Source organism: Danio rerio, chromosome 20 (assembly GCF_052040795.2).
Source record: "Danio rerio strain M-AB ecotype USA chromosome 20, GRCz13ab, whole genome shotgun sequence".
NCBI lineage: Eukaryota > Metazoa > Chordata > Actinopteri > Cypriniformes > Danionidae > Danio > Danio rerio.
In genome coordinates this window covers 3,055,734-3,070,000 of record NC_141040.1, presented here as the reverse complement: position 1 = coordinate 3,070,000, position 14,267 = coordinate 3,055,734, and the positions used below count along the sequence as shown (strand labels likewise).

At 41.0% G+C, this 14,267-nt stretch overlaps 2 protein-coding genes across 42 annotated transcripts in view; both read left to right on the top strand.

The window, feature by feature from the left end:
* Positions 1 to 12,661, top strand: part of map3k5 (mitogen-activated protein kinase kinase kinase 5) — a 77,261-nt gene extending 64,600 nt beyond the window's left edge. The window contains exons 24-31 of one of the 3 annotated variants that reach the window (XR_015517658.1): positions 477 to 662; positions 1,694 to 1,799; positions 2,560 to 2,803; positions 4,183 to 4,295; positions 5,898 to 6,007; positions 8,148 to 8,224; positions 11,522 to 12,115; positions 12,254 to 12,661. Coding sequence is in view for 2 of the 3 variants with exons in the window: in XM_087296981.1 (XP_087153107.1) it covers positions 477 to 662; positions 1,694 to 1,799; positions 2,560 to 2,803; positions 4,183 to 4,295; positions 5,898 to 6,007; positions 8,148 to 8,224; positions 11,522 to 11,582 (897 nt within the window). In the remaining variant the exon portion in view is untranslated. 3 annotated transcript variants of the gene reach the window in all.
* A 1,402-nt stretch (positions 12,662 to 14,063) lies between these two features.
* ppil4 (peptidylprolyl isomerase (cyclophilin)-like 4) overlaps positions 14,064 to 14,267 on the top strand; it is an 892,903-nt gene continuing 892,699 nt past the window's right edge. For all 39 annotated transcript variants that reach the window (XM_087296902.1, XM_087296922.1, XM_087296921.1 and 36 more), the window contains 1 exon segment: positions 14,064 to 14,160. In XM_087296902.1, the coding sequence (XP_087153028.1) occupies positions 14,091 to 14,160 (70 nt within the window). In that variant the 5' untranslated portion in view covers positions 14,064 to 14,090.

Here is a 14,267-nt window from a genome sequence, read left to right as displayed (position 1 = left end):
TTACTTGACGGTGGCTCAGTGGTTATCACTGTGGCCTCACAGCAAGAAGGTTGCTGGTTCAAATCCCAGCTGGGCCAGTTGGCATTTCTATGTGGAGCTTGCATGTTCTCCCTGCGTTTGCATGGGTTTCCTCCGGGTCCTCCGGTATTCCCCCACTGTCCAAACGCATGCACTATAAGGGAACTGATGAACTAAATTGGCAGTAGTGTATGAGTGTATGTGTGTGAATGAGTGTGTATGGGTGTTTCCCAGTGCTGGGTTGTGGCTGGAAAGGCATCCACTGCATAAAACATGCTGGAATAGTTGCTGGTTCATTCCGCTGTGGCAACCTCTGATACGTATCCTTTATTTATTAGGGGTCACCACAGTGAAATGAACTACCAACTATTCATGCAGTCCTCTAAAGTCTGTTGCTTGTGCCATTGATTTTTCTTTTTTTTAAAAGCAGTCTGTGTCCATTCTCTGTGTTTATAAAGGGGTCTGAGGAGACCAAACTGAAGCACCAGCATATCTCCACACTCGTGGCAAGCCTGGGAGATTTCGTGAGGATGGCAGACAGAAAAATAATCTCCAGCACACTTTCTCAGCTCAAACTGGAGCTGGACTTTGACAGCACAGCCATCAGCCAACTGCAGGTGGCGCTCTTCGGCTTCCAGGATGCGGTGAGTGGTTTATTTCTGAGATGCACTAAAAGCAGTGGACCAGCATCAGACAGAATACTCCATCAAATTTATCCTGCTAAACATGTTTTGGAAAGAATTAAACTCAATATTTTTATATATGTGTGAATTTTGTGGTCAAGAAAAAGAAACAATTTTGCATCTTTTTTGTCATTGTATTTGCTCAAGAATATTTTGGAAAGATTTGCAATTGTTTATTAAAAAAAAAAATGGAGTATGAGATAGAAATTGGTTTATTTGATGTAGTGTTTTATTCTGGTAATGAGAACTTGAACTGTAAAGGACATATAATTTTAGTTTGTTTATGCTGTTAGGAAAATACCATATACATAAGAAAAAGTGGGCTCAATGAAAACCAAGCTTTGCCCATTTTGTGAATGACTTTAAAGTATATGTAAATCTTTTAGAACAATCACAAAACAAAAAAGCACTGAAAACATGCAATAATCTGAAAACATTTAGTTTCATGTAAATCTAATTTTACTTTATTTTTTATATAAATTTGTTTTTTTCATTTTCAGAAACTGTGAAATGTAATAACTCGTTTTTGTGGCATTGAGTTAATAAAAATAAATAAATAAATAATTAAATAAATTAATTAATTAATTAATAAATAAATAAAAAACAAAAAAATTATAATAATAAAATTAAAATAAAATAAAAAAGCAGTGGACCAATCACAAGAGACAGAGTACTTTGACCAATCAGAGCATGCATTCTGAAAGGCGGGGTTTAGAAAGAAGCTCTTTGTACAGTGAGGGGATTTTTAATGTGTATTATGAGAAAACAAAGAACCCAAAGGAAGATGTATTTTTAAAAAGGGACTGGATTACAAACACTTGAGTTTCATTGTAGGAAAAAATACTTTCATTTCAGGAGATTAAGTCTGTGGTATTTGGGCCTTTTTTATATATCTTGAAAGTCTCCTAAAACAGATTTACATGAATCCATTGTCAAAGGTTCATCATGAAAATAAAAAGTTCCATGTAGCCTAATGTTTTGTATTTCTCCAGGTGAATAAAGTCCTCCGCAACCACAACATCAAGCCACACTGGATGTTTGCCCTGGATAACATCATTCGAAAGGCTGTGCAGACTGCCATCGTCATATTGGTACCAGGTAAATGAAACCTTTATTTCTAAAACAATCTGGTAACTGCACATTCATACAGTTCCTGAAAGTGGAAATGGAAGTGCACATTGTTCATGCCTGCTCTTATTAAACACTTGATGACTGGCTGATTATTATAGTAGTCAATGACCTGTGCCACTGACATACCTGAAGTGTGCAGGAACTGTACTTGAAGGGGCTGTTCATAAAACTTGACATAAACAAACACATCACAACCGGTCTCTAACTGTATTATGACGACTTGACATTATGAAGACAACATCATTAATATTGTTATGAGGCGTTATAATTGTTGCTTGAATCTTTTTTCTGATTTGTCATTAAAATGTCTTATTAATTTGATTACTCTGTCAAATAATTTTGAAGAGAGTCATTAGTATTTAATCTAAATTCAGCTGTCGTTGAGGCTAGAAAAATATTAATGATGCTATTATAATATTCATGAAATATTTATAATAGCTTTATGACAATTATGTTGATGACAGATTTATGACAAGTTTTGTTGTCTTGATAATGTTAAGCGTCATGTCAAAGACAAAACAGGTTGTGATGTACTTGTTAATGTCAAGTTGTCATAACAAACAATGTCATCTTTCCATTTAAAATTTCATAACTGACACTTAATAACAGTTGCCATAACATTTGCATTCATGTCATATCATGATCATAAAGTTTTCATGACACGTCTTAGGAACACCCCTTCAAGTAAAGTGTTACCGAACTGTTCCTTTCATGTGTTTGCCTTCAGAATTGCGTCCACACTTCACACTGGCATCAGAGAGTGACCCCGCCGAGCAGGAGGACATCGATGATGATGCAGTTCCTCAGGGAAACGCTGCACTAAAGGACATGGCACCAGCACTCGTTCATCACGACGACACTGTGGCCACGTCTGGAGTGAGCACGCTTAGTTCAACAGTTTCCCACGAGTCGCAGAGCGCGCAGAGGTCTATCAGCATGGAGCTGGGTCGCATGAAGCTAGAAACCAAAAGGCAAGTGTGTTTTATTTAGAATATATGTAATTGCAGCTGCTAGAGCGCCATCTGCTGTTTAAAAACTGTCCTAGAGCGCCGTCTGCTGTTAAAACTAGTCTAGAGCGCAATCTGCTGTTCTTAAAAACTAGCCTAGAGCGCCGTCTGCTGTTAAAAACTCTCCTAGAGCGCTGTCTGCTGTTAAAACTAGCCTAGAGTGCTGTCTGCTGTTAAAACTAGCCTAGAGTGCTGTCTGCTGTTAAAACTAGCCTAGAGTGCTGTCTGCTGTTAAAACTAGCCTAGAGTGCTGTCTGCTGTTAAAACTAGTCTAGAGCGCCATCTGCTGTTAAAACTAGCCTAGAGTGCCGTCTGCTGTTAAAACTAGCCTAGAGTGCTATCTGCTGTTAAACACTAGCCTAGAGCGCCTTCTGCTGTTAAAACTAGCCTAGAGTGCAGTCTGCTGTTAAACACTAGCCTAGAGCGCCGTCTGCTTTTAAAACTAGCCTAGAGCGCCGTCTGCTGTTAAAACTAGTCTAGAGCGCCATCTGCTGTTAAAACTAGTCTAGAGCGCCATCTGCTGTTAAAACTAGCCTAGAGCGCCGTCTGCTGTTAAAACTAGTCTAGAGCGCCATCTGCTGTTAAAACTAGCCTAGAGTGCCGTCTGCTGTTAAAACTAGCCTAGAGTGCCGTCTGCTGTTAAAACTAGCCTAGAGTGCCGTCTGCTGTTAAAACTAGTCTAGAGCGCCATCTGCTGTTAAACACTAGCCTATAGTGCCGTCTGCTGTTAAAACTAGCCTAGAGTGCCGTCTGCTGTTAAAACTAGCCTAGAGTGCCGTCTGCTGTTAAAACTAGCCTAGAGTGCCGTCTGCTGTTAAACACTATCCTAGAGTGCCGTCTGCTGTTAAACACTAGCCTAGAGCGCTGTCTGCTGTTAAAACTAGGCTAGAGCGCCGTCTGCTGTTAAACACTAGCCTAGAGCGCTGTCTGCTGTTAAAAACTAGCCTAGAGCGCCATCTGCTGTTAAACACTAGCCTAGAGCGCTGTCTGCTGTTAAAACTAGCCTAGAGCGCCGTCCGCTGTTAAACTCTAGCCTAGAGCACCGTCTGCTGTTAAACACTAGCCTAGAGCGCCATCTGATGTTAAACACTAGCCTAGAGCGCCGTCCGCTGTTAAACACTAGCCTAGAGTGTCGGCTGCTGTTAAAAACTATCCTAGAGCGACGTCTGCTGTCAAACACTATCCTAGAGCGCCGTCTGCTGTTAAAACTAGCCTAGAGCGCCGTCGGCTGTTAAACAATATCTTAGAGCGCCGTTTACAGAATCAATGCAGAATTATACATGCGTTTCTTTTCACCTATATTTCGTCTGCTGTTTACATATGACTGTGCTTATGTGTTCTAGGTTGTTGGAGGAATTAGTAGAAAAGGAGCGAGAATATCAGGCCATCCTGCAGCAGGTCCTAGAGGACAGAGAACAGGAGATCAAACTATTAAAGTGTCGAACCGGATCCATCGGTGAGGCTGACATTCAAATGATAAAACAGATTCTTCCTTCCATCTTGGTTTATTATTTAATTCTCCCAGTGTTCCATAGCACATGTTTCCTTATCATTGTGTGTAATACAAATGTTAAGCATTTGATTCTCATTGGCTAATGAGCAATATACGGTGTGGAGTTATTTTTCAGATAAATGCACCGCTAAAGTAGTTCCAGGCAGGTTTTGAGAGTTTGGGGTTTGAGTTTCACAGCGGAGGAGAAGTGCAGCGCCGTGTGTTTAAAAGTCTTCATCCATCTTTGTCCAAATATAGCAAATTTAGCAGCATACATACATGCGTCTGTTTATTATTTTCCTTTATCTAGCACACGCCCAAACAAACCGGCATTTCACAGGGTTAATTTGAATACAGAGATGATTATGAACTTTGCATATATGAGGTATTTAAATACAGTAGTAGGGCACCAGCTTGTGAATATAACCATCCTCTTATGCTGTGTTTACACCAGACGCGGAACGCGCGGATAAATTGTGCTATTTGCGCGTAAATAGCCGTGTGAACATTTGAGGTTACTCGCTTCATTCGCGCGTCAAACCCCGCTTCATTTGCGTGTCAAATTCACTTCAGAACAGACGCGGATTCCACTAGATCCTTTCAGAGGTGCATCCAGCTCTTTAAGCTCATAGACTCCTCCAGAAACTGAACCTGGCTGATGGAGGTTTTCAGCGGTGCTTCTGACTGAGCCCAGGCCAGTTTGGGGGATTTCCCCTGGGACACCGACAACAGGCGATACGTCAAAATCACGCCCCCACAAGAGCATGCTCCTGATTGGTTAACGTGGCGCCAATGTCCGCTGAAGTTCAGATTTTCGAACTCGAGTGATTCGTGCGAAACGCGCATTAAGCACGTCAAACGCGCAAAACGCTCAATTCACGCCACGCCATTCGCGCGTATCGTGCCATGTGGACCGCACCATTCGCGCAATTCTCGTCATTCACGCCGTGCCATTCGTGCGTATCGTGCCACAGGATGTCTATTCGCGCGTTTGCATTGACTTAACATGTAAATCACTCGCACTTGACGCACGTTCCACATCTGGTGTGAACGCAGCATTATGGTTAACATTAATTAATAGTATTGTTTATAAGAAGACTTGATAAAAACAATCTGCAGAAACACTTTAATTTGACTTTCTCCCTATGTAGGTGTCATCAGAGGGGGAAAGCCCCGCCCACTAGTGACCATCTCTCCCTCATTAGTATAGGACGTTAGTCTTGTTTTTGAATCTGCCACTATGCTGACACACAGGCATTTGTAGCTCCGCCCTCTTCTAAAAAATTTTTGAATTTAAAGTGACATCCACCAAAATGAGGATCAAAGCCTAAAAGGGTCAGTTTCAGAGTTATAAAACATTATCTGTGTGGTATTTTGAGCTGAAGCTTCACTCACACACTCTAGGGACATCAGAGGCTTTTTATACATCTTGTAAAAAGTGGCATAATAGGTCCCCTTTAAGTTTGTCATGTTTGTTCACTTGTGTTTTGCTGTGTGGTGAATCATTATGTTGGGATACATTTTCAGTGTTGTATGAGTGTGAATGTGATCTTGTGTTTATGACAGATGCGCCCGTGCAGCTCGTGAACACCCGCAGCTCATTGGATGGAGACGGAGACCTGCAACTTCTGGAGTGGCTCAAACTCCACGGGGCTGATGCTGATTCCATAGAGAGGGTCAGAAACTGTTCACCATCTGGACCTGTATTCGCAAACATCTTAAGGCTAAATATAGCTCCTGACTTGAAAATCTTAGAATAATGCATAGAGGTTTTCACATATAGGTAGTGCTGTCGCCTCACAACAAGAAGGTCGCTGGTTCGAGCCTCGGCTGGGTCAGTTGGCGTTTCTGTGTGGAGTTTGCATGTTCTCCCTGTGTTGGTGTGGGTTTCCTCCCGGTGCTCCAGTTTCCCCCACAGTCCAAAGACATGTGGTACAGGGGAATTGGGTAGGCTAAATTGTCCGTTGTGTATGAGTGTGAATGAGTGCGTATGGATGTTTCCCAGAGATGGGTTGCAGCTGGACGGGCATTCACTGCGTAAAAAAAAATGCTGGATAAGTTGCTGGTTTATTCCGCTTGGGTGACCCTGGATTAATAAAGGGACTAAGCCGACAAGAAAACGAATGAATGAATGTTCAAATATCATGTCTAAAAGAAAGTACAAATTTAAAAAATGCTAATTTCCACGTGCATCTGCACCTGTAGAGTCTGTCATTGCTAGGCAAACATCAACCGTTCTCTCAGGAGATGACAAACTGACAAACCCTTGCTGCAGCTCTGATACAACTTTTATTTATGGAGAAAATCAAAAAGTATTGCAGTGTTTGGGTGCTTGAGGAGGCTCGTTCTTTATTCTCGCGCTGCAGATGCTCTGTTTAACGGTTTTCTCGCAAGTGAAGTGTTCAGTTTTTACATTTACAAAGTCCGTCATGTAAATAACAAATGTGCCATGACGTGACGCAACTGACTCTTAAAGGGAATGGGAGATGAGATTTGATTTAATACATGTTATGCTAAAAAGACACCCAGAACTCATTAAGTGAATAAGCTCAACCCTGTTAGACCATGCACCAGCACGCAGAGCGCATTTTGCAGAGGTTGTGTCTGAATCTACTTTTGCTATTTTAAGGACGGAAAAATCCACTTTGCGCTGCAGCAAATCGTCTTACAATGTTGAGCTTATTCTCTTAACGAGTTACAGGTGTGTTTTTAGCATAAACCAATCAGAGTGTCGTCTCCCATTTCCCTATAAGAGTAATTTGCTTCATGCCGTAGCGCATTTGATTTTTACATGGCGGACTTTGTATGTGGAAAAACGAAACGCTTTAATAGCGAGAAAACAGTTAAACAGAGCATCTGCAGCGCGAGAATTAGAGATGAGCCTCTTCATTCTTTACTTTCACTTTCACTCTCGTGGATAGGGAAACGTGTTGAACGCACAGACATCCATTAGCCTATATATAATTTATTTTGTTTGTTAAGCGCAAAGATTTGTTTCAAAACTATTTCTAAATTCAGTTCTAATTTCCAGCAAACGAATAAATGAACAATAATAACAGTGTGCTCAAAAACCTGAGTTATATGCAAATACACATGCTGTGCCCCATATTGTCTAAAACCTGACAGGTGAACAAATCTAAGCTTGTTTTTAATAAAACAAATATAAATTTGCATATAATAAATAATACTGCTAACAATAATAACATTATACAAAAGCAAATTGTCATGAATAAACTGAAAAAGCCTCCGAGATGAAGAAGGCAAGGAGGCAGTGGTTTTTATATTTAAGCAGAAAATAATAATTGTGTAATATTTAAATCCTTTAATTCTTTTTCATATGTAAAGATATTTGCGTATTTCTGTATATCCTGTGTGTATTAAACAATGTTTAAGCGAGGAGCACGACTGACGTGTTCAGCACTAGACTTTAGACCTCCTCAGCTGATCTATTGAACAGTCTATTTTAGTTCCTCAAAATAGCAACGCGCTAGCATTGCGCCTTAACACGCCTACTTTTTTAGACCAGAATGCCTATGGGCGCAGATATGAGCGCAAATTTAAACAGCGTGGCGCAAAATGTCAAAATGAATCTTGCACCAAGCTGAAACTAGCGAACGTCACATTGCGCCTGGTGTATGATAGGGCCCTTAGTGTTTCTGGGTCTACACTTTAGACTTTGTGCCTAGATCCTTAAAATAGAGCCCTTAGTGTTAAGATGAAATGTTTTGGGAATACATGTAAACAAACATTCTTAAATTTGTTTAGGAATATGATCTGAAATTAACAGAAACATTTATTTTCTGCCTGTACTCACAGATAATAGCTGAAGATTACAGTCTTGATGACATCCTTCATTATGTCACCAGAGACGATTTGAAGACTTTGAGGTTACGGTATGTGAATGTTCTGTAATGTAATCTGCTTTATTACACTTTGATTTGCTCATAGTACTCAAAGAACAGCAAAGAACACGAGTAGGTTATATTCAATATGCGTCACACTACCATTCAAAAAGAACATTTAGAAACACAGTAATAAGGCTGCACAATATACTGTTTCAGCATCGATATCGCAACGTGCACGTCTGCGATAGTCACATCGCAAGATCTGCTATGTTGAGTCTGAATTACTGTTGACCGGGAGCCACAGAACACATGTGGTTTGTAGAGTCACTGCTTAGTAGAGTGAATAGTAGAGTGAACGTTTATTACTTATGAATGTCTCCGCATGTCTAGCAGGTATATAAGGCTTCCATACCATGTAGTTGACCAGCCAAACATTAAAGCGTGATTTGCGATTGTTGTGGAAAGTTGCGCTGGATCTCGACAAACAATTCTCCTAAACGATCGACTGCACGCACATTACTATAAAGGCGCCATCTGAAGACGAATTTGCATACGTGAATCAAAAATTGCCGGCAGCTAGCTCTCTGCAACTCTCACATGGTCACCCTCTAAAGCTAAGCAGGGCTGTGCCCGGTCAGTACTTGGATGGGAGACCACATAGGAAAGCTAGGTTGCTGCCGGAAGTGGTGTTAGTGAGGCCAGCAGGGGGCGCCCAACCTGTGGTCTGTGTGGGTCCTAATGCCCCAGTATAGTGACGGGGACTCTATACTACTCAGTGAGCGCCGTCTTTCGGATGAGACGTTAAACCGAGGTCCCGACTCTCTGTGGTTGTTAAAAATCCCGGGTTTAACCCCGGCATCCTGGCCAAATCTGACCACTGGCCTCAGTCCATCCCCATATTCCAATTGGCTTTATCTCTGTCTCTTCTCCAAAAAAAAGGAGGTGTGTGGTGTGCCGTCTGGTGCAAAATGGCTGCCATCGCGTGATCTAGGTGGCTGCTGCACACTGGTCCCCCCCCATTGTGTCAAGCCTGGTTTATACTTCTGCGTCAAGTGACCGGCGCGTAGCTGTGCATTTATACTTCTGCGAGCTGTCTCTGTCAGTCTGCATTAACACTTCCGAAACGCTAGTGGGCAGTGAGGTGTAAATGTTCCTCTGTGTTGAGTTTCTTCGCTGCTGTTTTGCTTTTCCTGAACACTTCCGGGATGTACAAGTGGCTCAAACTCGCTCATTTTGAGGCAGGAACCGGCGGACGTGCAACAACTTTAAATATGAGGTAAACACAAAACAAAACTTTCCATCCGGAGCTCCTTCGCAGGACTCCACACTTGTAAACAAGCGCTACATCGGGCTCGCGCCATTCGCGCGGCTCTCTGTCCCGCCCAGACTCGTCAGCGCTACCAAGCCGACCAATCACAGAGCTTGCGTTACGCGTTGTTGCAACGTGTAGTTACATTTTTGAGAGGTGCACGTCAGTGACGCCGACGGCCACAACGAAGGGCTATGCATCAGCGCTGTAGCATGTGCCGGCGTTTGACGCAGAAGTATAAATCAGCCTTAAAGCGCTTTGAGTGTCCAGAAAAGCGCTATATAAATGTAAGGGATTATTATTATTAATTATTATTATTAAAAACATTTCCATTCAATAAATATGCAAATAATATGTGATGCTCAAATGCGCTTGGGTAGCTGAAATGCCAGTGGTGCTGCCTTGATAAGAGCAGAGGGGTGCTGCTATGCTGCCCTATCAAAGTGTTCCTCTACTACATCTGTGTCTCCCAGACACGGATACTACTCCAGACAGTAAAGTGTCGCCCAATATTGAGGCAACTCTCTCCTCAAAGGGTGTTAGTTCAGCATCCCCTGCTCCCCCGCCTGTTCGCTCCACACTTTGACGGTGCGCCGCTGTTCTCCTCTTAACCTGCACCTTTACATCGGACCATTTCTTTTTTTGTTTAGCATTTATATGCTTCCTCTTGGAAAAATTCTACAAAAATATGGCATTAATTATCAGTGCTATGCTGACGACACACAGATTTATATTAGTACATCTCCTAATCCAGTGGTCCCCGCCCGGTACCGGTCCATGGAACAATTAGTACCGGGCCATAGATATATACACTAGATATCGCATAGAGACCCTGAGCATGCGTCAATAGCGCCGCCACATTGGTACAGTGCTCCCAGGACAAATGTCATTCAACCGCACTAGTCAAGACAGTGTTATTACGTGAAGATGCGGGACTTTAGCGCTGTCTACGGGTGTAGAAACGAGCAAACAAAGAAAACAAAGCACAAAGGCAGAACATTTCATAGGTAATATTAAGTTTTTTTCTGTTTTTGTATGTTCTGAACTTTTGTGCTAATCAGGTAACGTTATTGATGATAACAGTCACTTACTGCATTCACCATAAGACAAAGAAGCTCCAACTCGCACTAAACACTCGGCTTATGCTAGTTTTGTTGAATAAAATCAGCGCTACCCTGTAGCAAGATGGTGGCACTATTGATGCATTCCGTCCAATAGACAACAATAGGCCAGGCGACATCTAGTTTATATATCTATGGTACCGGGCCACATAAGAAATCATAAATTATTTATGTAGAAAACATTCCCCCCGCGACTTGGTTTCTTCCACTCACCCCCGCCATCTCACGTGAAATGGACTATGCCAAAGTCCACCACGGAGCTGGAAGAACGATAGAATATAGCGCAGTGGTGGTTGTTGATAGTTTAAAGTTATAAAACAGGTATTATAGAGTGCAAATCAGCAGAGCATTTAAGGATTGTGCATATATGTGTGCGTGCATCGCTAAGTAAGTACATGAAATCATTGCAATATGTATCTATATGGAGTTTCACATAATCATGCTAATTATGGCTGTAACATGCCAATGCATACATTTAATTCGGCTATACGGTTGTATTATTGTCAATATGTTTGTCTGTTGAAATGTTTGGGACAGATGTTATGTATTTGATGCATATAAACCTTGATTGAAACCGAATCAGACTGCGAGAGTGCAACTAGCGCATGCGCACTGAGTTGTTCATGATTAACCTGGCAGCAGCTGTGTTCACGTGAAGAACTGAAGAATTTTGCTTACCCCATTTGCAGATTATTTAGCTTGATTTGAGGAAAAACTCACTTTATTTTGGCATATTATTTCTTAAAACAAGACAATTTGTTTTGCTTGTCTAGAAAATGCTTCTTGATTTAGGAACTTTTAGATATTTGGACTAGAAACAAGACAAAAAATCTAAGAAAGAAAAGCTTTTTGACAGTGTAGTGTGAACTAGGCTTAAAAGGGAACTCCTAGGTGATTCTTGTGTTGTGTCTGCAGAGGTGGAGTCCTGTGTAAACTGTGGAGCGCCATCACAGAGCACAGAAAAAAGCCCGGCTGAGGACCACCGCCATCCACACACAACCAAACACGTCCAGTGGGAGCAGTTCAACTCTCGTGTGATTGTTTATATCACATAAATGTGCATTTGGAATATTATAATGTAAATATGTGTGTGCACTTTTCTTTTTTTATTGGTCTGTGAAACTGCAGTTGTACAAGGATCCACACATTCAATACGCGAGTGCTGTTACGGCATCTTTATACAGGAGGTTTGCTTTATTTTTGATATTTGTTTACAGAAACTTGTCCTGAGAAGCTTTTCCAGTCCAAATCTCTCCCGTCTGCAGTTTAAAGACGTTGAAACTAAAGACATACATGTGTTTTATATATTTGTACATGTTTCATTTATAACCTGTGTAATGTCTCCAAATCTATTATTATTATTATTATTTTTAATCAACGCTAGTTATATTAGCAGATATTCAGAATTACAGCTATGAAAAACTCAGTTATGAGTCAAACTGTACTGTGTTTCTATGTGTAAAAGTCTTCTAGAGCTACATTCCTGAGATTATATATATATATATATATATATATATATATATATATATATATATATATATATATATATATATATTTATATATATATATTTATATATATATATATATATATATATATATATATATATATATATATATATATATATATATATATATATATATATATACAAACTGCACAATGTTTTGCTATCCAGAAGCACAGAGAATATCTCAGCGTGTGTTTTAGCACTTATATCAGGTTATTCAGCAGCACAAGTTGTCGTTTTCTGGAGACTGAAGAGTTTAGCTGAAACTGATGCCAGTTTTTATATCAAGTTTAATTATAAATGAAGTACACGTCTAAAAGAATCATCCTGTGCTTTTATTTCAGTGATTATTTATTATTTTACACACACACACACACACACACACACACACACACACACACACACACACACACACACACAGGGCTATGTGAAGTTACAATCATGTTATGGACAAGTTTGATGTTTGCATGATCCGTCTTTGCATTCTGTCGCTTTCATTGTGTGCAGATCGGGATTTCACTTTTGGAGTGAATAAAAGATTTGAAAAACATTCATGCATTTTCCTTCGGCTTAGTCCCTTTAGTAATTGCCTGGTCTGATGAGTCTCCATTTCTGCTGCCACATTTGGATGGTCGGGTCAGATTTTGACAACAACAACATGAAAGCGTTGATCCATCCTGCCTTGTAGGATTTTTCTGGCACACTTAGTGCTCATTAGTACCAATTGAGCATCGTGTCGAACCCACAGCCTACCTGAGTGTCGCTGCTGACCATGAATATCCCTTTATGAGCACAGTGTCTCCATCTTCTGATGGCCACTTCCAGCAGGATAATGCTCCATGTCATAAAGCATGAATTATCTCAGACTAGTTTCTTGAACATGACAATGAGTTCACTGTACTCAAATGGCCTCCACGGTCAGCAGATCTCAATCCAATAGAGCACTTTTGGGATGTGGTGGAACGGGAGATTGGCATCATCTGCGTGATGCTATCGTTTCAATATGGACCAAAATCTCTGAGGAATATTTTCAATACTTTGTTGAATCTCTGCCACGAATGATTAAGGCCGTTCTGAAGGCAAAAGGTGTACCTAATAAAGTGACCGTTGTATAATATACACAGTATAATACACTTTTCTAAAGTTTCAAAAACTAGAATTTACTAAACACATTAATGTGGGCTATATGCTGAAATACGCAAATACTGAAACGACATGGCAGATTTCCACAATGAAACTCTACATTTGAGTTTTGTTTGTGAGATATTTTGAAGATTTTGATGGAGAAACTCAGTCCTGTAAGATGCTGTTCTAAAATACTCTTAAATATAACAGCACTTCCCTGCAGAAAAATCCAGCTTAAACCAGCCTAGGCTGGTTGGCTGGTTTTAGCTGGTTGACCAGGGTGGTTTTAGAGGGGTTTTGGCCACTTCCAGGCTGGTTTCCAGCCATTTACAGCCTGGTCTTAGCTGGTCTGGCTGGAAAGTGACCAGCTAAAACCATTTAAAACCAACTTGACATTCCTGGTTTAAGCTGGATATCCTGGTTTTGGCTGTGCTCCCAGCCTGGCTAGGCTGGTCAAGCTGGTTTTAGCTGGTCATCTCCCAGCCTGAACAGCTAAAACCAGGCTGGAAATGGCTGAAAACCAGCCTGGAAGTGGCCAAAACCCCTCTAAAACCAGGCTGGTCGACCAGCTAAAACCAGCCAACCAGCCTAGGCTGGTTTAAGCTGGATTTTTTTTTAGCAGGGTTGCTTCATTTATTTATTTACTACAGTGTTTATTCGTCAAGTACCGCTTATATTTAACATGTAATGAACTGCAGTAACTTTAGGAGCAAGAAGAAACCTCAGAGTCAAGTTTATTAAGGAAAAAACACGCTGGTGACTCCTGTACAGAATCTCCGACGTCATTCCCTGCGACTCTTCTCAACGCGCACGCGCAGTGTCTGTCCGGCGCGTGTTGATGAAGTAGATGCGACATGGCGGTGTTGTTGGAAACAACGTTAGGGGATATTGTGATTGATTTATACACAGAGGAGAGACCGAAAGGTAAATAATGATAATATCAGTGGTGGACCAACGATTTAAACATGGTTGCACTGTATTTAAGATTATTTGATGCAATAGCCAGAAACAATGTGAGAAATATAAGAACG